Below are 22,866 nucleotides of genomic sequence, written 5' to 3'. Positions count from 1 at the left end.
CACCCACACACAAAAACCCCACAATTTCATTGTGTGGCCAGCCAACACACCATGTTCACTTTAAAAGGTAAAGGGACCCCTGTCCATTAGGTCCAGTCGTGGATGACTCTGGGGTTGTGGTGCTCATCTTGCTTTATTGGCCGAGGGAGCCAGCATACAGCTTCTGGGTCATGTGGCCAGCATGACTAAGCCGCTTCTGGCAAACCAGAGCAGCGCACGGAAACGCCGTTTACCTTCCCACCGGAGCGGTACCTTGCACTTTATCTACTTGCACTTTGATGTGCTTTCAAACTGCTTAGGTTGGCAGGAGCAGGGACCGAGCAACGGGAGCTCACCCCGTCATGGGGATTCGAACCGCCAACCTTCTGATCGGCAATTGCTAGGCTCTGTGGTTTAGACCACAGCGCCACCCGCGTCCCATATGTTCACTGTAGTCGCTGCCAAGAATGCCACTGCAAATGTTCTAAACATGTGCTGTGACAATGCCAAAACATGAGTGTGTGCTCACCTTAATGAACCATTCATACAATCAGACTGTAACATAATGCAATTTGGGCAATAAAAGGTGCATGAGTAGGCAAATAATTTCCCCAGTGGGGAAAACCTCCCCCCACCTTTAAACCCAGCCACAGCAGAAGGTAGACTGACTTAAAATAGAGAAGTCTCCAAAGCTGCAATCTTAAACATATTTACAAGGGAATAAACCCCAACAAACACGGCAGTACTAACTTTTAAGTAAATATGCACCAGATTGTGCTGTATGGAAAGGATCTTTGGGTAGGCAGAACATACTGATTTTTTCCGCCATTTCCCATACAGTCCGTTAAGAATGGGAAACACCAAGTTCATCAAGATGCCAAGAAACTTCTGGAAGATAGCTCAGCATCTAACTCAACATGCTGTTGGATAACAGTGAAGACATAAACAAAAGATGCAATGGGAATAAGAAAAAGAAATGCCCACTTTCTCTCTAGCATTTTCTAGCCCCTTTACAAGGAAGCCCACCTTAGAGTTTGGGTATCCAAAGCCATTAGATTAACATATTTTGGGGAAATGGTTTCACTTATTGGATAAATATGTGTTAGCAAAAGGATAAATAAACCAGAGTTTTTTCTTACCTGTTTCCAGGTGTAATACCTTTCTGCTTTTATAATCATATCTACAATCAAGGCATGATTGCTCCTGGAAGCTACAGCTAGTGCAGTTTTTCCTTGCTGAAAAGGCAAACAGTGTGAATCAATTAAAGCTTGAAAAAGGCCAATCTAAAAGAGGTTAGCAGCTTCATCTTTTTTCAATTTTTTAAAAACTGAATTTTGAAATATTAACAAACACAAAAAGGGGAAACGCATACTAAAACTAAAGTAAGTAGTAGTCATTAGGATCTAAGAGCTCATCCCAAAAAAAATCTCTCTTCAATATCGGGAACTAATGGTGTACTAATACCAGGCAAATTATAATACACTTTTCCATTAACGGTGCACTGTTTCGCTTATTACATTAACTTGTTTACTGTCAGTGTCACAGGATATGGATAGTGGAAAATCAAAGCAACAAGAACAAACTGTTAGCTGCTAACAGTTAGCAGGTTCTATAATTATGTGTATAACAACTATCCCAAAGCATGAAACACAGTATCTAGGCGTAGGGAAGAGCTCAATATAATGGGTATTTCAAATTCGTAAAAATTAAAATTATTTAAAGTATTTGTAGGCTGCCATGTGGGGTCTAGCTCTCATACAGCAGTTTCCGCTATAGAAATTAATCACAGTAAGAAAAAACACACATAAACATAAGGAATTGTTCGCACAATGACTACGTGCAAACCCACAATCAGGACACGAGTACAATAGCATAGTCCTGCTTGTGATCCCCAGCAACTAACATTCAGGAGCATGATGGCTTATCTTCCATTAAGTTCTCCAATTCCCTTTTGCCATGGCTTCACCTATTTTTTGGCATAACAGGTACAAACTATGGTGGTTTGGTTCCCTCTGAAGATATTGTTGCTGCATTTGGTGGGTCTTTGCCAAATCCGGCATGACAGTTCCAACCTGCATCAATCTGGATGCCTCTTGAGAAACCAAACTCAGCATGAGGGTTCCGAAGGTGGAGGCAGCAGACTTCGTTTACATTTGGATGCCAGGTGCCATTTTGAATCAAGTTGGTGGACCAAATTAACCCTAATTAAATGCTATCTCCTCCCTTCCATCAAAAAGCAATATAATTCAGGGTCAAGTGCTCCCCGGCTTAGGTTGGAGCCCTGGGATGTGGGGGGGGGGTCTATAGGCATGTGCATCTGCACAGCTCCCAAACTCACAATCCTTTTTAAAAGCACATTTTTGGGGGTCCTTTGACTTCCCAGGGAGCACCAGCACTCTCTGCTAACATTATTCCAAGTCATGGTTTAGCACAATGTGTGAGTATGGCCATATTCTCCTGTCTTATATCAGGCTCTAAACCAATATCATGGTAAGGTGATTGTTCTGTCAGAGCAAGCATTTCAGCTAGCCAGACAGGATGATCTCCCCCTCCTCTCCCCTTCCTCCGTGTTCCAGGGGTTCTCCCCTCCCCCAGCCAATTGTGGGAGGTGGGGGCAGAGGGGTGAGAAGAGTAGGAAAGCCCCATTACGCAAGTGGAAGTCCTTGTGCAGGGCCCCTGCTGATAGGACTTATTAGCTCAGGGGTAGGCAACCTAAGGTCCGCAGGCCAGATCCGGCCCAATTGCCTTCTAAATCCAGCCCGCGGACGGTCCAGGAATCAGCATGTTTTTACATGAGTAGAATGTGTGCTTTTATTTAAAATGCATCTCTGGGTTATTTGTAGGGCATAGGAATATTTCTTCCCCCAAAATATAGTCCGGCCCACCTCATGGTCTGAGGGACAGTGGACCGCCCCATGGCTGAAAAAGGTTCCTGACCCTTGCATTAGCTGAATCCTGCCCCAAATCACTTGACTTTGCTTAACAGCCCTGATAAAGCAAGTTCGTAAAAAAGTTAAATTCTTCACTAACAACGGCTGCTTTCACAGTGCTGCACCTCCATCTCTCCTCAGCCAGCCACTGGCTGCTCTGTAATCCAAGTACATCCCAGCTACTGACAGTTCAAGGCCACACATAATTCTGTGACTTTACCGGGTTATCTCAGTAATCCTTTTATGTGAGTGGATTTACACTGAAGGGGACTTCCGGAGGCGGCGCGAACGACAATGGTGGTCCTTCTCGCACTGTGAGAAGGAAGCTCTACGGAATCGGGTCGTCCGCTACGGCAAAGCGGAGACCCGTGCTGGAAAACCCCAGGCAGCAAGAGCCTGGGGACGTGGGACTCGGCGGGTGCCAGAAGCGACCCTTAAAGCGTTGAAGAGACCCCGTAAGGAGCCTCGGATCGTGGAGGGGTTGCGGCACTGTGAGTCGATCACTACTCTGTAGAGTGAAGCCGCGCAGCTGCTGTCGGTGAGCGCTGACCTTTTTTCCTCAAATACTCGGAATAGAAAAGCAACAACCCGTGAGTAAGGAGGGACTTTTCACAATTGGAGTCTAAATTAATGGAAATTTGGCTGAAAGCGGAGAGATGTTAAAAGGAAGTCCGTCTTCCGCTGCTATTTAAATTTCAAAGCAAAAGGAGCTGGAGGAGTGGAGCCATTGTAGAGGCTTTTTAAACTATCTGATTTGAGCACCCATTGAAGCTGCTTTTAGACTTAATTTATCTATTGGATTTATCTTCTACCTGGACTGTGTTAATCTTCTTCTTTGGGAACTACAATTGTGATTGAGAAGCCCAGGTACTTGGGCTGCCTGAACAGCAGAACTGTCAGTTTGCAGACTTGGCTATTGTGTATTTGGACTTGCAACATTTAGAGCATTTTAAGACTTGCTACTTTGAAACACCAGTTGACACTTGTCAGAAACAATGTTTTGCTGTCAATTCTAACTCTGCTAAGCATTAACTACTGAAGGTCTATGGACATTAAATTTGACTTTATTGATTTTATTTGATTTGACTTCTTCTCTCAAGACATTGCAAGCTCCCTCTAAAGGATTCTGGACTTACAGCAGTGACATTATTTTACTTTCTCTTTCCTTTCCTCCTATACGATTGTTTACTCTTGGGCTGTGGAATTCTCATGGGAACAACTCAGCTTGACCTTGACTGTTAGATAAAGTTGGAATGAGTGGCACAAGAAAAAAGGGAGTAAGAACTAGACAAACAACTTTAACCTCAGCATTACAGACATGTAGATCATCTGTACCTACTCTGCCGGTAGCAGGGGAGGAAGAAATTGTATCTACTCTGCCGCTGGCAGGGGGAGAAGAAGAAATTGAGCAGTTACAGTTGGAAGATATGGCCTCAGGAGCAACTGCTTCAATCCTAGAGAAAATTTATGAAAAATTGGAATCCTTGGATAAAAGAGTAGAATCTCTGGACAAGAAAGCGGATGAACAAACAGATAAAATAGATCAAAATACACTGAAAACAGCTGTCCACAACATAAATTTTCCAGAGTTTCCATGTGCTAAAGAGCTAAAGCCGTGTGAGAGGGAAATTCATTCCATTGCGTTAGGTGTAATCTAACCTAGACTTACGACAGCGGTGCCGGGGGCAGAGAGAAGGCAGGTGTATGCCTCACAAAGGGACAGAAGCATGCTTCAAGCGCAGCAACATAAGAATGAAGACGAGCCTGTTGGATCAGGCCAATGCTCCATCTACTCCCATCTGTGAGAGCATTCTGTTCTCACATTGCCCAGCCAAACACCTCTAGGAAGCCTGCAAGCTGGATGGGAGCATAGCTGCACTTTGCCCACTGGCAATTCCTAGCAAATGGTACTCAGAGACATGCTGCAACTGAAGCCTTTGCTCCACAGAATGAGGGTCACACTGATAAGCAAAAGAAACTTAGGCATATTTGCTTGGAAGCAAATCCCATTGCAATCAGTGGGACTCACTCTTTGAAAGTGTGCCTGAATGACATTTCACCATTTCATATCTTGGATTGGTCCCTAGTTTTACATTAGGTCATTCCAATCTCTTATTTTTGAAAAATCATCATCATATGTTTATTTCTATCCCACCTTTTTCTCTGACAGGGACTCATTCCTTTGGTACCTAGATAATGTTCAGCTTGCTGGATCTATGTCACAGAAAGCACAATGCACAAAAGCATTAATTGTGGGCCAAGAGAGTTATTGCCGAGTCTTGGTTATAGAATCATAGAGTTGGAAGAGACCACAAGGGCCATCGAGTCCAACCCCCTGCCAAGCAGGTTGGGCTACTCCAGATTTTTTACTTAAGGCACTGCATAATAAATTCAAGTAACATTCTCTTCTCAGACACTCCACCAAATTACTCCTCTTGGGCCTGCCTTTTAGGTCAGTAACTTAAATGTGAATGGATAGGTTTAACTTCCACAATAGAACTTGACTAATGCAGCTTTTGATAGCCTGGGCCTTGGCCCCCATAGAAGCATTCAAATTGGCTCAGTCATCTATGCATAGAATGAATTACGTGGCTTCATCCATGCAGACATTGATCTGGGTTATTTTATTTTATAGCATTTATAATATTTCAAAAATCTCTAGGTGTTATGTATGATTCAGGGATCATGGATTATTTTGCTCCCAGGAAGCCACAATCTGTAGCTAAGACTTGTTCTTAGTTTACTGATCATGATTTGTTTGTCTCCTTGACATAACGCAAAGCCAGGGACCATGGTTTTTTCCTCCCCATGTGATTCTGAGGAGAAAACCCATTAACTATAGATTACCATGACATGTGAACTGGGCCAGTGTGACTTACATTGCTTTGTATTTTTTTATATTTGGGGAATGCATGTCCCAATAGAAAGGAAAAGTTTAGATGCATCAACGCACAATTGGATGAGAGGCTTCAAAATGGCTGCTAAATGGAACCCAATGAATCAGAATGGGAAAGTGTTTCTCTGAAAAGGAGTATTTTATATCTCGCTCAGCCTTTCAAAAAGAAAGAACAGTAAGTACTGTATGTTTGATCTCACAGATTGCTTACTATTGCCATGCACTTGTAGGTTTTAAGAGAGAAGTTAAATCAAGAGTTATATATATCAGTGGGTAATATTTGAAAAGAGCAGCCTGTTCTACAGAACAGGACATGTGGAGCAATTGCATTTTCACAGAAACACGAACAGAAAGTACCTTGTCCACAATTTTCAAGTCACAACCTGCCTTTAGCAGCATTTCAATTACTTCCACATTTCCAAGGTCTGCTGCCAGGTGTAAAGGTGTTTGATGTCTCTTGCAGAAATAAGACAAAGCAGAAGAATGTTATTAAGGAACGTCCTCCACTAACAAAAACATGGCAAAAAAGTCAGTTGGTTGTACAAAGCTAAGTTCAACTCAGAGCAGACCCATTTAAATGAATGGACCCATATTAGTAATGTCCGTTGCCTTCAGTGGGTTGTATTCAACATAGTGCTAAAGAGAATGTTGCAACATCAATGGAATGTCCTCCCTGCTCTCCTCCCCCCATGATTCCCTAAATCTGTTCTAGGTAGACTTGGGGATGGCATAGGACACACAGGGTGGGAAAGCCTATTTCACTAGCGCTATTCTTCATGCGAGTGCTAAGAATGGAAGGACCTGTCAATTCCACTTGTCTCACTTTCTCACTTTTAAATTTAGTTCTCCACATCCTGCAGCAATTTGTGATTTATTTTTTTAAATAAAACCTTATGAAAATTCATGAACATTTTTGTGTGAATTTCTCCTAACACACACAATTTTGACTAATGTATACATTTTTGCAAGCAATTTGTTCCAATAGAACGGATTTTTGTATGTTGATTTTCACTGATATCTTCGTTTTTATGCACACTTTCCCCTCAATTCTTTTTGCATTCTTGTAAACATAGTTTGTTTGGAGAACCGGACTGCAATATTCAGATAAGTGCAAATTTCAAAGGATGGCTCTGTTTTGGTTCCCATGTTCTTTCAGAAAGTGCAAATCTGATACATTTTGCTTTAAATGTGTATTGAATTCCTCACAGCAAAGAGGCCTTGCCTGAATGTTAGTTTTATATGGTGTAAATTGGGTTCCCCCAAAATTACTCCATTATTCATTTTATAATGCAATCCTATGAATGGTCTACTCAAATGTTCTAATCCCTTTGGGTTCTTGCAAGAACATCTCTTCCCCACACCAATGATCCAGTGGATATTTTGATATATTTTCTATCTGGGGTCTAGGAATATGTCTAAAATAAGTTCTTGATCTCAATTTAAAATGATAAATGTGATGCTGACCCATTGTTTTAAATACAAATTGTGCATCAAAGCACAGGGTTTCAAAAGAAACAAGGGGATTTCCAGAAACAGCAAATAATTTGGGGAGGGGAACCTAGCTTTCCCCTGGCAAATGTAATTATACTTAATTGATGCACAAAGAGAAGATGGTGCACCTGTAAGGTAGAAACTTATGAGGAAGGTAGGCAATAAATCCTGCCATCTTCACAATAAAACAGGCTGGAGAAATTTCCAACAATGGCAGCTGGAGGAGGGAGGGGAAGATTTCTAAGGAAAGGTAAGATACAGCCTTGCATATATACTGCATACAAATATTTGTTGGCTGGGACGAATATAGTCCAAAATATCTGGGGGCACCAGGGTGACAAAAGCTGTTTTAGACAGTCAAGGTCTATGCTATTAAAACAGGCAAATGTGGTGAGAATACAGAATCTAAGTGCATTCTTTGACATTATCAAAATAGTAACTGTACAGAGTAGTCACTTGGCATGTATCAAGCCAACTGATACCTTCCCCATCTTATTACAAAGATAAGAACGTAACGCAGGTAAGAAAATACGAGATTTCATCTTGTAAGCACAAGTTCTCACCTGATCGAGCGAGTTTATATCATGGTTAGCTTCTATTAAACTATTTACCACAGGTAGGTTATTTTTTAAGATAGCCAAATGGAGTGGAGGACTCTTTTGCTGTAGAGAGAGGAAAAGTTTGTTACAACAGCATGATGAAAATGTCAAACCCAAGTATTCTTGTTCAGAAGAGATATTGCTTGACCACGTGTCCACACTTCAGGAAAAAATAATCCTTTGAGTAGAAGGAAGCCAAATTATTTCTGCCAAGAGAATTATGTTTGCCAAGTGTGCTGGCAATAAAAAGGTGTTATTTATAATGAACTGCAATGTAACAAGGTGATAAATGTGATGATAAATGTATGTATGTATGTATGTATGTCAAAAGGAAGGCCCAATTAAAAACTGAACTCTTCAAATCCTGATTTAAGTGTTTTTACCTAAAGGTTTTTTAAATAGTGGCTGGCCAATTGGTTCTTTCAAAGAGCTTTTGACAAAGTACCTCACCAAAGACTCCTAAGTAAGCTTAGCAGCTTATAGAATAAGATATGGGGAGAGGTCCTCTTGCAGATCAGGAACTGATTACCGTACTTTTCCGTGTATAACACACCCCTTGTATAAGATGCCCCCTATTTTGGGGGACTCAAAATTAAGAAAATGGGGGGAGATTGCCCAGAGTTGTTGAGCTTTTGGGGGGGAGGATTGCCAAGTTTTTGGGGGGCTACCCATGTATAAGACGACCCCAATTTTTAAAAAATTTTTTAATGGGGGGAAACCTTGTCTTATACATGGAAAAGTACAGTAAGTAGCAGGAGGGATGTAGAGTGCAGAACTCCAAAAGGAGTGAATGGGCAGTAAAATGGCAAACGCAATTTAATGTAACCCAATATAAAGTGATGCATGTTGGGGCAAAATAACAAAATATATATTAATATCATTTTTTTTATCATGGGGTCTGAACTGCTTGCTCTACTTAAACTTCTGCCATTGTTTTAAACCGCTGTTTTTCTCTCACTGACACCCTCTGCCTCCTCTGCTCAAATTTCTGCCATTGTTTTAAATGCCATTTTCCTCTCACTGTACCTCCCTTCTTGCTGTACTCAATCTTCTCCCTCTTTCCTTGCCTGCCTTCTTTTTTTCTCAGCTTGGTGAAAGAGTTAAAGGATGCAGAGCCCTCAAATATTCCATAGTACTTTCACATAATGTATTTAATTCCTGGTGTTATGTGTTGTTAATCAACAAGAAGCTCCAACATCCATCCACTCAGTCTCCAGCTGAACAGGCTGACAGGCTTGCTCTTAAGATTCTATTGATCTAAAAAACACAGTAACATATACCAGCATGGGGGTTGTGTGCAAATGTATTTGCAGAATTAGAACAGGAGGGAGGAGGATGCATGAAAATAGGTGTAATGGGGAGTTGGAAAAAGGAAGAAAGAGATAGGGAAAAGGGGGTGAATGTAATAATGAGGTGCGTCATCAAAGAGGAGCTGCAAAATATGAGAGAAGAAAACAGGGGTGCAGCCCCTTGTATGTACATTCATACATTCATATACATACTTAAAGCAGGGTTTGCAATGTTCCTTTTTTACTTGTTCTATCCCCTGACAATACAATAAGAAAAACTCTCTGCTAAGGATGCAAATATGATAAAGGACAGGATATAAATGTAATAATGATCTATCAGCAAAATATAGACATTTTCATGTAGCCTAAAATGGGGGGGGGGGGATAAATTAGGTAAAATGTTAATTAGCTACATAAACTAAGTTATCTTCAGTTTTTTCACTAAAGTTTCCAAGTTTTAACACACTCCTGAGCCTTTCCTCAATTTAATAAAAATATGTTTTCATGTCAGTGATACATACAGTACAACAATTTTAGATTCAGTCTCAACATATTCCCTCTAGGAATGAAACCTGGATGAATTTTATCTACCATTAACAGCTGGTGGGAAATTAAGTAAATAAAATTGTACATCGGGGCTAGCCAAGATTTTAAAATGTGACGAAAAGCTTTTAATAGCAAACAAAATATGTTTCTCAGATGATACCAGCAAGAACTAAATGTTTAACCACAAGAACTGTATGAGAGTTGAATCTAATGCTGATGACTTTGTATATAATCTCAGCTCCAAATGTGTTGGAATACAAACATATTTCTCTTTCGTTGATAATAAACATGTTGATCGTACATATACAACTGGTAGCAACAGGACAGCAACATACGGTCCTTTGCATAACAGTATCACTCTCCTGCAGGAAGCTCTGCGTAGGTATTTCATTTGGAAATGTATGTGTTCTGATTTTTTTTATTAAAAAAATGTTGATGCTATTAGACACAATCCTGACACATTTAATTTTCATTGATTTCCATGAAAGAGTCAGACACATGCTAAACTCATTCCCACTGAAACCAACAAAGCCTAAGACGTTTTAACTTTAATTGGCTAGTTCTCATTATTCATAGGATTTTCAGGAGAAAAAATAAACTTCAAAGGGAGACTGCAGTTTGAAACCATTGAAGTACAATTCATCAACAGCCTTGATGTTGTCAACTGTGACTTATCACATTATGGCCTAGTTTGCACCTAACCCTAAGGCACAGTTGACATTAACCATAGTTAATAAACCAAATATTTAAGGCTGATGTATCTGGCAGATGTCCACTTAAACCTTGGTGTATTAAGTCACAAAACAGTTAAAATCACTAGCAAGAACAGTCATGCCTTTAAATTTTCCATCGCTCCTCACCTGTGGCTTTGTAGCTTTGGGGCAATGACAGTTCCTTAACCAGATTGGCACATAATGCTAAGCTATAGTTAAAATTAACTAAAGTTTATAAACTTGTTTATATAGGATTTGGCTGTAAATGATCTGGAGCCCCAAGAACAGCCCAGAATAACAGGTATGGAGGATCTAGAACTGTCGGGTGGAGGGGCTGACAGGGATCCCTCCTTGCAGAAAGACAGCTCAACATCTGAAACAGAGGCAAAATGACCCCTGAGCCCCAAACGAGACCAGTCAGGATGAGTGCTTTGTTGCAGATGAGGACTCCTTGTGAGTAAAGGACTAATCAGGAGTAGGGCCATTCTCGTAAGGACTCTCTCTGCAGAAACCTCTAAGAAGTTGCAGCTGGACCCTGGGGTGTGTGGGCTGGCAGTCTGGAAGCTGTGGAAGATTTGATGTGAGGCTGCCTGAACTTTCTGCATTTCATTTCATGACCTTATTGTTGAAAATGCACCACCACACATGTAGTTAAAGTTAGGGTTAACTCAGAATATCCTGTAGCTCGGGATAACACTTAATCATTGGATGAAGTAGACTTCTAACACAGAGAGGTTTGTGCCAAAGCAAGCTTGTACGTCTTTAACGTCTTTATCTATACTGGCTATGGGCTCACCTTGTTTTGTATGCTGGTTTAGACATAGCTAGCTACCACTACTTTCAGAGAATCTTGTCAATAAATATCAAGAGGTGCCTGCAAAATAAAGGGCATAACCTGATTTTTTTTTAAAAGTACTCACCTGAGGATGCACTCCCAGATCTATATTTTTATTGATAAGAAATGTGACCAAAGCTGTATGTCCATTCTGGGTTGCTATTTGCAATGCACTGGTATCGTGCTAAAGGAAAGACAATGGAGAGCAGTTTCTATTTCAAAGTAATTAAAAAAATAATGTTCTCTGAAGATATTTCAAGAAGCAGGTGAAATTATTAAGGAAACCAGTTTGCCACCATTCAGAGAACATGTTCTCTGGCTACAATCCACAAAGCTCTACCTCCATTGGCAGAGGAAGTAAGCCTCTGAAAACTACCGTATTTTTCACCCTATAGGACGTACTTTTTCCCCTCCAAAAATGAAGGGAAAATGCGTGTGCGTCCTATGGGGCGAATGCAGGCTTTCGCTGAAGCCTGGAGAGTGAGAGGGGTCGGTGCGCTTCAGGAGAGCCGCAGCGCCAGTCCTACAACGCTGCCATCCCGCTGTCTCCCGATATGGTTTGGAGGCTGACGGCGGGGAGACGCGTGCTTCTCCTGGCCGCCAGCCCCGCAAGCTCCGGGGACAGCTGGGAGGCGGAGCACGTCCTCCCGCTGTCCCCGGACCTGATCTGCAGGCGGGCGGCAGGGAGAAGAGCGCTTCTCCCCGCTGCCGGCCCCACAAGCTCCGGGGACAGTTGAGAGGCGCAGCGCGTCCTCCCGCTGTCCCCGGACCTGATCTGCAGGCGGGCGGCGGGGAGAAGAGCGCTTCTCCCTGCTGCCGGCCCCACAAGCGCCGGGGGGGGGGGAAATAATTTTTTTTTCCTTTATTTCCCCCCAAAAAAACTTGGTGCGTCCTATGGGGCAAAAAATACGGTAGCTGCTGGGAATCACAAGTAAGCAGAATGTACTCAGGTCCTGCTTATGGGCTTCCCATAGGCATTTGATTGGCCACTGTGAGAACAGGATGCTGGACTTGATGGGCCTTTAGTTTGATTAACCAGTGGCTCTTTTTAACTTCTTAATGGCCTGACATAATATTATTTCCTGTTGTGGCTACTTCATACAAACGCCTCACCATATTAACATGATGTAATACTTCACGAAGCCCGTACCACTTTCTTATAACAGAAGGCTAATTGGTAGAATGAAGTCCATGAGACTTATGGATGTCTAAGGTGGTGGAATGGATTTGGCCTGTGGTTCGCTATGGTCCAGTTAAGGTATCACAAGCTTGGCTCAAGAAACCATGGACCAAGAATAAGCCATATGCTCACAGGCTCCCTTCTTTCTCCTCCCCTTGTGCATCTGGCTTGAATGAAGATGCATGAACATGCATAGGATTATGCTCTATGACGTGGAAAGCAGAAAAATCATGATTCAAGAAAGACAGCCATTGCTTCTCCCCTTGGCAGCTATTCCACACCACTGATTTCAATTAGAATGTGAATGCTTATAACTAAGAGACACCATTAGCAAATAACTGGGCATTCCAGTTTACATGCTTTTTAAATCTTACTAGACCGGGTGGGTGGGAGGAGTTTCCTTTCTGTTTCTGCCAAAAGAAAGCCTGGCATGTTTTCTTGAGCTTCCACAAGATGAGAGATTAAAAAGACTAAAGTTTCTTCAGTTATAGATTATTTAAGCAATCTGTTTATATATTTTAAAAGTCTCATTGTATTTGGTGAGGCTTACTCTAAGATTGATGATATAGGATAGCAGTCTAAGAATATCAACATACTTTGTTGGAAATATTGATGTCACTTCCGGCTTCCAATAACAGATCGGCACACCCTTCGTGGCCTCCTTCCACAGCTAGGTAAAACGGGGTTTCACCATTCTATAACAAAACAATACATAAGGTTTGAACTTGTATTATAGACAATGCAATGGTTCAATCTCAGACATGGCTGAGGGGGAAATGCTTGATTTGAGCCACAATGGTTTCCTCCAGTTCCTTTGCAAATGGCACCATGCTCATTGCCCAGAGTAAAACCAAATTAGACACCAGAAATAGATGACATGGTGGACAGTGGTGTTCACCTCGCCTCCAGGCAAATTTCTCCCAGTAAGTAAAATAAGGCTATTATTTTTTAGGTAAAAACCTCTGCGGCACACAATTGTCTCCAGGTAAGATTCCCAAAGTGATACTTCCATGAACATACATGAAGGATGTTACAGGTTGACATCAATGTGTGTACAGATACATGAACAAATCTTGCAAATTGTGGCCACGTGCTTTGCTTTTACATCTTTATGTTTACCTCATTTAACTCATTTATTTCTTTCCACTCTTGAAGAAGAACTTCTACCACCTCACTGTGACCATTTTTAGCAGCCAAGTGCAATGCAGTGTTTCCTTCCTGTAAAATAAAACATACAGAAATAAATTATACACATATAATATTCATTATCACCACTTAAAGCAGATATCCTTGGAGTAAACAGAAACTCTAGAGCACTGCTCACAAGTCTATATGGGCACTATGCAATCTGGAATAGAACACAGCATTTTGAGTGCAGGTTATAAAAGTTAATCTCAATTTTCCCACCCTCCTTTTATCTATTCCTGTGTCTCTAAAGGACTGGAAAGATTTAGGGATCATGGAAGGAAGAGTGTGAAGCAAGAATCAAATGCCCTAGCTAACAGGGGCAGGCAGAATCCAAGCTAGTTAGATATATTTTCTTTTATATATATAAAAAATCCAGGTGGGAAAAAAAATACTGTTTTGAGTTACAGAACATGGTGTTCCATATTCCAAGGATAGGAATTTGTTTTCAGTACGAGAAGTGAACTGAGCTTTCACACAAGAGTCCACTCCTGGCTAGCTTTATTCATTTCAGCAGTCCAATTTATATAGTAATTGTTGTTTTGCTGTTGCTCTTGTTAAACAATTGGAAGTTAGAAACGCCTGCTGCTGTATTGCAAATCAGCTAGAGATCTGCCAGCGGATGCCAATCTACCATATGTTTTCCCCCCTGTCCTACCAAAGTTGGAAAAAGGGTAAAAACACATATTTTAACCAACATTAATCTTGTGTACTATAATATACAAAATACTAATCATGTTAATTAAGTATATTTCACCAAGCAGAGCCTTTTACCTTTAATTATTTGGTCCAGTGCTTATCAAGCACTAATTCTGAGCAAGATAATTTAGAACTAAGTTGATACAGATACAATGTTTTCTTACATAAGCGCGGCTACTAATAAACTTAAGTTTGGTGTGAAAATTGTAAAAAGGAACAGTGGCATACAAATATTCTAAACAGATGGATAAATGTAGCAGCATGGTATATTAAGTGGCAAAGTGAAATTAAGCACTGTTCAATCTATCCTTTCCCCCTCTTAATTGCCAGAACTCACAGTGTTTTAATACAGCATTTAACATGGGTAAGAAAGTACAGCTTTTAGTTGGAAATGCCACTCATTGCAAAATACCCAAAGGCAATAAGTATTTATTGGAATTCTTGTGATAAACTTACATTGTCCTTTTCTGAGGTGGATAAGTTAAGGGAAATCAACTCGTTGGTCATTTCTACATGGCCCATTTCAGCTGCGACAAGGAATGGCTTCCTACCTTTCTAGGAAACATTAAATAATTAAGATGTCAGTGTGGAAGTAAAAAGCTTAAGACAGCCCTGCCATGGACAGTGGTCAAGGATGAAGGGAGTTGTATTCAAACAACATCTAAAGGGCCACAGATTCACCACCTCACCATAGGCAAAGAGGTAAAGAGAACTTTAAGTATTGATTACCAGAAGCCCATAATTGATATAGAACATGATACGGTGCCCGTAGAGAGACTTAAGAAGATGGGCAACATCATCATGATGTTAGGAGAAAAGGATAAAAAGAGCAGCCTCGACCCAGTATACCTAAAGGACTGTCTCCACCCCCATTCTTAAGCCTGGACACTGAGGTCCTCCAAGAAGCGAAGTTACAGGAACCAGGCAGAGGGCCTTCTCAGTAGTGGCATCCTGTGGAACACCCGCCCTTCAGATGCCAAGGAGATAAAGAACTACATAACATTTAGAAGACATCTGCAGGCAGCCCTGTGACAAGCACCACAAAGGAAATTTTACTGTGACTACCATATTTTTCGCCCCATAGGACGCACCGGCCCATAGGACGCACCAGGTTTTTTGGGGGGGAAATAAAGAAAAAAAAAATATTTCCCCCTCAGGCGCTTGTGGGGCTGGCAGCAGGGAGAAGCGCTCTTCTCCCCGCCGCCCGCCTTCAGACCAGGTCCGGGGACAGTGGGAAGACGCGCTGCACCACCCAGCTGTCCCCGGAGCTTGCGGGGCGGCAGCGGGGAGAAGCGCTCTTCTCCCCGCTGCCAGCCTTCAGACCAGGTCCAGGGACAGCGGGAAGATGCGCTGCACCTCCCCGCTGTCCCCGGAGCTTGCGGGACTGGCGGCGGGGAGAAGCACGCGTCTCCCCGCCGTCAGCCTCCAAACCACATTGGGAGACAGAGGGATGGCGGCGTTCTGCCTCCCCGCTGTCCCCCAACCTTGTGGGGCTGGCGCTGGGGCTCTCCTGAATTCGCCCCATAGGACGCACACACATTTCCCCTTCCTTTTTGGAGGGGGAAAAGTGCGTCCTATAGGGCGAAAAATACAGTATATGCATAGTTATCCTAGATGTTTTTTTAAAAAAAATATTCACAAAATTTACTAATGCTATCCAGAAATATCCACTAGCAAATAACCCATAGTATAGTATATGCATGGTACCTCATCAGGCTTATTAAGATCCATCAAGTGAAGATCTCGGATAAAATAATCCACTATTCTAACATTATTGTTCCGGGCTGCAAAGTGCAGGACATTCATTCCCTCCTACGGAAAAGACAGAACAGATTAGTAAAATGGAATAAAACATTCTTCTGTTGTGAAAAATCTTAATGCTGTTTTATACCCACCACTAACAAACCTTGTTCTTAGCTTTTTGATCAGCGCCTGCTTTAATCAACATCAGCATTATGTCCAGATTTCCAGACCACGCAGCAAGATGAATTGCAGTAAGTCCATGCTCCAAATTTTAAAAAAAGAACAATTAAAATGCAGTTAAGTTGCAATGCAATTCCAAACTGCTCTTTTCAATTTATACTTTGCGGCATTATATAGTTAACAGACATGATAAATGGGGATTAGCTCGTAAATTCTACGGAATTCGGACCATGACACTTAAACCTGTGAGGCTGGGAGCAGTGTGTGGGTTCTTTTGACAGCGTGTATGTAGCTCTTTTTAAGTATTTCATAATCATTTTAATAAAGCTGTACAGTAGGTCAGCATTGTTTGGCATAGGAAGCTGAGGCTAAGAGATGGAGGCCTCTCCATGTAGGGAGTTCATGTGCGAGGTGACATTTGAATCAAATACTTAACAATTTTTATTGCACAAACCATTTTTTAAGTTCATATATTATTTGTAGAGCTACCCTTAAAAAGCACTCACTGATCCCAACAATAGTCTGCTTACTTAATTCAACCACAGAAAAGTATCTAATAGCAATGATGTAGCAATGAGTGCATTTTTTTCCTAATTCTCCCGATACTACTATTAAAAAATAGCTACTTCTAAAGACATTATAGGTTAAAAGTCAAATCCATCTTGTTCTCTCTCTCTCAAAAATATATATATATATAAATCATTTGCAAAGCATCTTTCAAAATGTAAATGTAAGTGGGACAATTTAAAAAAAAACTAGTATGGTAATTTCACTGCACATCTAGGTTTCCCATTTAAAACTGAGACAGCTCTTGATTTTGCCTGATATAAAGCAACCTTTGACATTTTGTGCTTTTTTTTCTTGCTTGAGTGTGTTTAAACTAGCAAATATATGCAGAACACCTGAAACAAAAAAGTTAAATAATTATTTTTATTTCTCATTTTTAAGGAAGATTTTTCTGAGGAAGATATTAACATTTCAATATGTTTCTATTTTTAAAAATGTCTCTTTCCCCCTTCAAATACTGTGAGCAAAAAAGGACAATCTATCAATGCCAGTGTTCCTACAAAATATTCCTATTTGTCTGTGTCAACAATAAAAAAGAACATTTTTTTTTTGCATACCTTATCTGCTACATCAACTCTGGCTTTGTGATGGAGGAGAAAGTCTACTGCAGATACATGATTTCCTGCAACAGCAAAATGGAGTGCTGTGCGCTTCAGCTAAAATCAGAAAATAAAAGTGACAGAATAACACTGAAGAGCTTTAAATCTTCTGGTCAGTAATAAAAGCAAAATGGTCAGCATCTAGACAATCCCAAATTTCAATTCCTTTTACTACTGGTCAACAAATATATGTGAACGATGATACAGTGCTACCTCAGGTTAAGAACTTAATTAGTTCTGGAGGTCTGTTCTTAACCTGAAACTGTTCTTAACCTGAGGTACCACTTTAGCTAATAGGGCCTCCCGCTGCCACTGCACCACCGCCATGCGATTTCTGTTCTCATCCTGAAGCAAAGTTCTTAATCGAGGTACTATTTATGGGTTAGCGGAATCTGTAACCTGATGCGTCTGTAACCCGAGGCACCACTGTACCTTTAAATATAAAGAGTAAGTACAATAAACTCAATGGGCTCTGCCAAGCAGGTAAATATTTGTAGATAACAGTCTGTGGAAAAGTGAAATATTTGTTCATAAGGACGCTAATTAATATATGCAAATAACATTGTTTTCACAGGCTCCACTGCCAGATGCCCAGATAAAAATAGAGGTACCAGCAAACCTTCTTAAGTGCTGTGCTACCATTTCCGCGTAAGTGTTGACATTGCATTGTGTGTTTATGACATTGCTCTTAGCCCAAGCTGCTCTTATAACCCAGCGCCTTTAACAGCTGTATGGAAGAGGGAATTTCAGCTGGTGCAGCTTGGGCAACAAACTCCTCCTCCTCCTCTCTTTCTTTTCAATATTTTTATTCCGCTGTATCATACAACAACATCACAGCAGTTTACAACAATCTAAAAAAATCCAAATCCGAAGAATAAAATCAGAAGAAGTTAAAAATAAGTTAAAAGCAAAAAGAAATTAGAAACAAATAGGAATAGACCATTGTGGATGATGCTCAAATTCTTGCTCAAATTCCATGTTGTACATGAGTATTAAAGGTGCAGGTGTCCTATGCTGTTTTTTTTTACCTCTCTACTCTTAGTTAATTTATGATCCCACCCTTAGGGGGTTCCCCCCCCCTCCCGAAACTGAGGATAATCAAGATCACAAAGATTAACCCCCACTTTTAACACTAGAATGAAGAAAAAATTGTGTGTTTCTGGCATTGGGGAATCAGGACAGATTAGGGATTCTGCTGGTTTACCACCTGCCTCACTGCTCAGAGGTTTCCCAGCCTGAGTTGACAGATCTGTTCTCAGAGGTGGTACTGAGGACTCCCAGACTGCTGGGTCTGGAGGACCTCAACATCCATGCATGGGCATAGCCAGGATTTTTGTTAGGGGGAGAAGGACTTTGTTGGGGGGGGGGCAGAACTTTTGTTGGGGTGGCAGAACCGACGAGATTGGTCAGTTAGTTCTTTCTATTGTTTAACTTGATCTGGGGGGGGGCAGCTCCCCCCCCCCGGCTACGCCCATGCATCCATGCCAAAGCGACTGGCTATGGGGTGGCTCAGGACTTCATGGCTGCCATGATGCATAATCAGAGTCTAAATTAGTTTATCTAGATGTCAGAAATCCAATAAGCCCTCATGTGAATTGGACAAGAATAAAATTTAATGTCTCATTTAAATTTAGGAATATCCAAGTGGCATATACTGGGCAGGATCACTTTTATAGAGCAAGCAGAATGCTTTGATCAATGAGGTCCATGGAATTTGACATGAATTTGAGTACGGCCTGAATTCTTAGTAGTCAATATGGCAATGCACTTTTGCAGTCTCTTGAAATAAAAGTTGTTTAAGGAAATAAGAATATCCTTACTGGATCATATCAAAAGCTAATCTAGTCCAACTTTCTGTTTTCACAGTTTCTAACCACTAGACTCTCCTGCTCCCCTCTTGTGATCTCCAAAACACATATTTGAAACATTCCCTTTAAGAGCAGTGTGTTGCAGTTAGGTAATTTTAGGCTTTGGAAGGCCAGCTCTGAGGGCCTTCTGGCGGTTCCCTCACTGCGAGAGGCCAAGTTGCAGGGAACCAGGCAGAGGGCCTTCTCGGTAGTGGCGCCCGCTTGTGGAACGCCCTCCCATCAGATGTCAAAGCCATAAACAGCTACCTGACATTCAGAAGACATCTGAAGGCAGCCCTGTTCAAGGAAGTTTTTAATCTGTGACATTTTAGTGTATTTTTCATCTTTGTTGGAAGCCGCCCAGAGTGGCTGGGGAAACCCAGCCAGATGGGCGGGGTACAAATAATAAATTATTATTATTATTATTATTATTATTATTATTATTATATTTGGAAATGATGGTGTTGTGGGGGTTCCCTGTTCAGATGGTAATGTGCATTATACTTACACTATTTACAGCATTAATATTAATTCTTTTCTTAAAGAGTCTTTCCATCGTGTCCAGATTATTAGTTTTAGCAGCATGCTGAAATTCTTCTTCGTCTGGTAGCACTGCAAAACAAAAAGCATGGGACTTTTGTAATATAAAAGAAATGATCACAAAGTTAAATTTATGTGCTACGTTTTTATCCCACCTTTCCACAGAGTGGTGGACAGTGGTCCTTCTTTCCTTCTTCCCATTATATAATGGGAAGGGCCATAGCTCAGTGGAAAAATATTTGGTTTGAACACAAATGTTCCTGGGATCAATGCCCATCTTCTCCAGGAGCAGCATTGAGAAACCCCTGCCTGAAACCTTGGGGTGCTGCCAGTCAGTGTTGGCAATACCAAGCCAGATGGACTGATGGTCTCGCTCGGTATAAGATAGTGCATTATGTTTATCATAAATCTGTGAGGTGAGCAAGAATGACTGATGCAAGGATATCTAGTGAGCATAATGGTGGAATGGTGATTTGAACTCAGGTCTCCCTGATCCTAACCCAACATGCTAGTGCTCATGCCACATACCACTGTTTTATGTGTATATTTCATGCAGTAATAATTAAATATATAACAATTACGTATTTAGTATATAATAAATACTCTATGATAAATAAGTAAAAATGAGATTCAAAAGAAAAGAGGTTTTAAAAGCCAGAGTGGACCTGTTAAATCTGACCACAGTACAGTGGTACCTCGGGTTAAGTACTTAATTCGTTCTGGAGGTCCGTTCTTAACCTGAAACTGTTCTTAACCTGAAGCACCACTTTAGCTAATGGGGCCTCCTGCTGCTGCCGCGCCACTGGAGCACAATTTCTGTTCTCATCCTGAAGCAAAGTCCTTAACCTGAAGCACTATTTCTGGGTTAGCGGAGTCTGTAACCTGAAGCGTATGTAACCTGAGGTACCACTGTACAGAAAACAAAACAGCACATACACTTTTATTAAAAAATGTTCCTATAAGAGAAAGAACAAGAGAGTTAAGGCTGGACCGCAGTCACAGAGGTGGGTTCTACTGGCACAGCAGTGCTTCTGTTACTAGCCTGTAAAAACATTCATTTTCACCCTCACTAACAGCAACCAGAATCAAATAGTTAGGAAAACAATGGTTGTGACTTTACAAGGACCTCAGTTTAATGCTCTGTTTTATCACATTTATTTGACGTGTTTCATTAATGCAGAGAGTGCAAGAGAGCACTTCATATTCTATTGATATTGCACACATGAAAGAAAAGAAAAACGGGTGTTTGCTTGATTTTGGTCAAGGAGCAGAAAGGCAAATAGACCAGACAGACTGGTACTTCAGCATTCTCCCTTTCATGATGAATTTGACAGTGCACCTTGGCCTACATTCCCTGCTTTCAGCCCCGTCTCCTATTCGCAGAAATAAGCCAGAGGAAAGAATAAGTAGGCACAGGTAATTTAAAATATTCTATGGGAATTGTTTATATTTGAGGTTTCATTACTGCAGAGGCAGATGAATAATAAGTACTCTGGCTTGGACAGAAAAAGTGCTCCTAAGAGGAAATATTCCAAAAGCTGTGAGATTAAAGTATAATTTGCTTACTACTATGAGGATGTATTTGTTTTGGAGGAATGGCTGAATGCCACATCAGTGTTTCCTGCATCCTGGGTTGTGGTCTAAACCACAGAGCCTAGGACTTGCCGATCAGAAGGTCGGTGGTTCTAATCCCCATGACTGGGTGAGCTCCCGTTGCTCAGTCCCAGCTATTGCCCACCTAGCAGTTTGAAAGCACATCAAAGTGCAAGTAGATAAACAGGTACCACTCAGGTGGTAAGGTAAATGGCATTTCTGTGCGCTGCTCTGGTTCGCCAGAAGTGGCTTAGTCATGCTGGTCATATGACCCAGAAACTGGGGACAAACGCCGACTCCCTCAGCCTATAGAGCAAGATGAGCGCCGCAACCCCAGAGTCATCCGCAACTGGACCTAACGGACAGGAGTACCTTTACCTTTACCTTTATGAGGATGTATTTGTTTTGGAGGAATGGCTGAATTCCACATCAGTGTTTCCTGCATCCTGGGTTTCCTGCATCAAGCAGAATGTAGGACTAAAGGTCCTAATAAGGTTTCCACCCAGCTCTGATATCAATGAATACAGCCCTAAAGGAGCCTTGTAAGAAAAACAAATGTATTGCTCTGAATTGTTTAAATTATTTGATTGAGGCATAGGAGATATCAGGGAGGACTGGGGTTCATTAAGAGGGAGTCAAAGCAGTTTGAAGTATTCAGACTGGAAACTTTTAAAAAAATTAAAAATAGCCTTCCAGGACAATAATATGCTTACTTAACAACTAGGAATAAGCCCCACAGGACACGGACTTCAGAGGGTGCATTCAGAACCCCATCTTAATACTGCAAATGGGTCATTAAGATAACACAAATAGGCAACAAGTTGGCAACTTAATTAAAAAAATATATATCAGATTTTCCATGTTAAAAAGGAAATCTGAATTAAATGGGAAATGTCTTTGTCTACAATGCCATGTGGGGTGCTGCAAAATAATAATAATGAATACTTGACAAGCTCCCATCCCATAATAAACACCAGCATGGAAGTACCCCTAGTAAATATGCAAAGGACTGTACTATTAATGAAGCATAGAAAGGAATGTGATTGAAGCTAACTGTAACCACAGTGAGAATAACTGCCACAGTAGATGTTCATTTTTTATTTTAGATATTTACAGCACAAAATATCCACATTGACTCAAAAGTCAATCTCATTCAGTTCAACGTGGCTTTCAGGACTGGAGCATTATACTTTCCCACTGCTGTAGGGTGTTCTAAGCTGATAGGGTAAGGTATACATTTTTTAAAAGTTGAAAGATTAAAATTCTCAAAAGTAATTCCACATTTGTAAAACATTGGTTTGTTTTGATAAAAAAACAATTCAATTTCATGTTCCTCTTGCTGAGATAATATGTGCACTGTTTCCATTTTCACTTTTTATGAAAAATGATAAACCCTAGCCCAGTATTTTTCAAACAGCTGGCTCAGACCCCTTTCATGTGGGCCTCAGTGCCAGT

General features: G+C 41.1%; 1 protein-coding gene across 2 annotated transcripts in view; it reads right to left on the bottom strand.

The window, feature by feature from the left end:
- Window positions 1-22,866, bottom strand: part of ANKDD1B (ankyrin repeat and death domain containing 1B) — a 34,538-nt gene that overhangs the window by 9,659 nt on the left and 2,013 nt on the right. For both annotated transcript variants that reach the window (XM_079995588.1, XM_079995589.1), the window contains exons 2-12: window positions 19,787-19,890; window positions 17,390-17,488; window positions 16,249-16,347; window positions 16,050-16,154; window positions 14,799-14,897; window positions 13,578-13,676; window positions 13,055-13,153; window positions 11,364-11,462; window positions 7,860-7,958; window positions 6,163-6,261; window positions 1,119-1,214 (exon numbers count right to left, since the gene is read on the bottom strand). In XM_079995588.1, the coding sequence (XP_079851714.1) occupies window positions 1,119-1,214; window positions 6,163-6,261; window positions 7,860-7,958; window positions 11,364-11,462; window positions 13,055-13,153; window positions 13,578-13,676; window positions 14,799-14,897; window positions 16,050-16,154; window positions 16,249-16,347; window positions 17,390-17,488; window positions 19,787-19,890 (1,097 nt within the window). The remainder of the gene's footprint in view (window positions 1-1,118; window positions 1,215-6,162; window positions 6,262-7,859; window positions 7,959-11,363; window positions 11,463-13,054; window positions 13,154-13,577; window positions 13,677-14,798; window positions 14,898-16,049; window positions 16,155-16,248; window positions 16,348-17,389; window positions 17,489-19,786; window positions 19,891-22,866) is intronic.

The sequence above is a fragment of the Podarcis cretensis genome, assembly GCF_951804945.1.
Source record: "Podarcis cretensis genome assembly, chromosome: 11".
In the NCBI taxonomy this organism is placed as follows: domain Eukaryota; kingdom Metazoa; phylum Chordata; class Lepidosauria; order Squamata; family Lacertidae; genus Podarcis; species Podarcis cretensis.
This window is presented reverse-complemented; position numbering and strand designations above follow the sequence as displayed.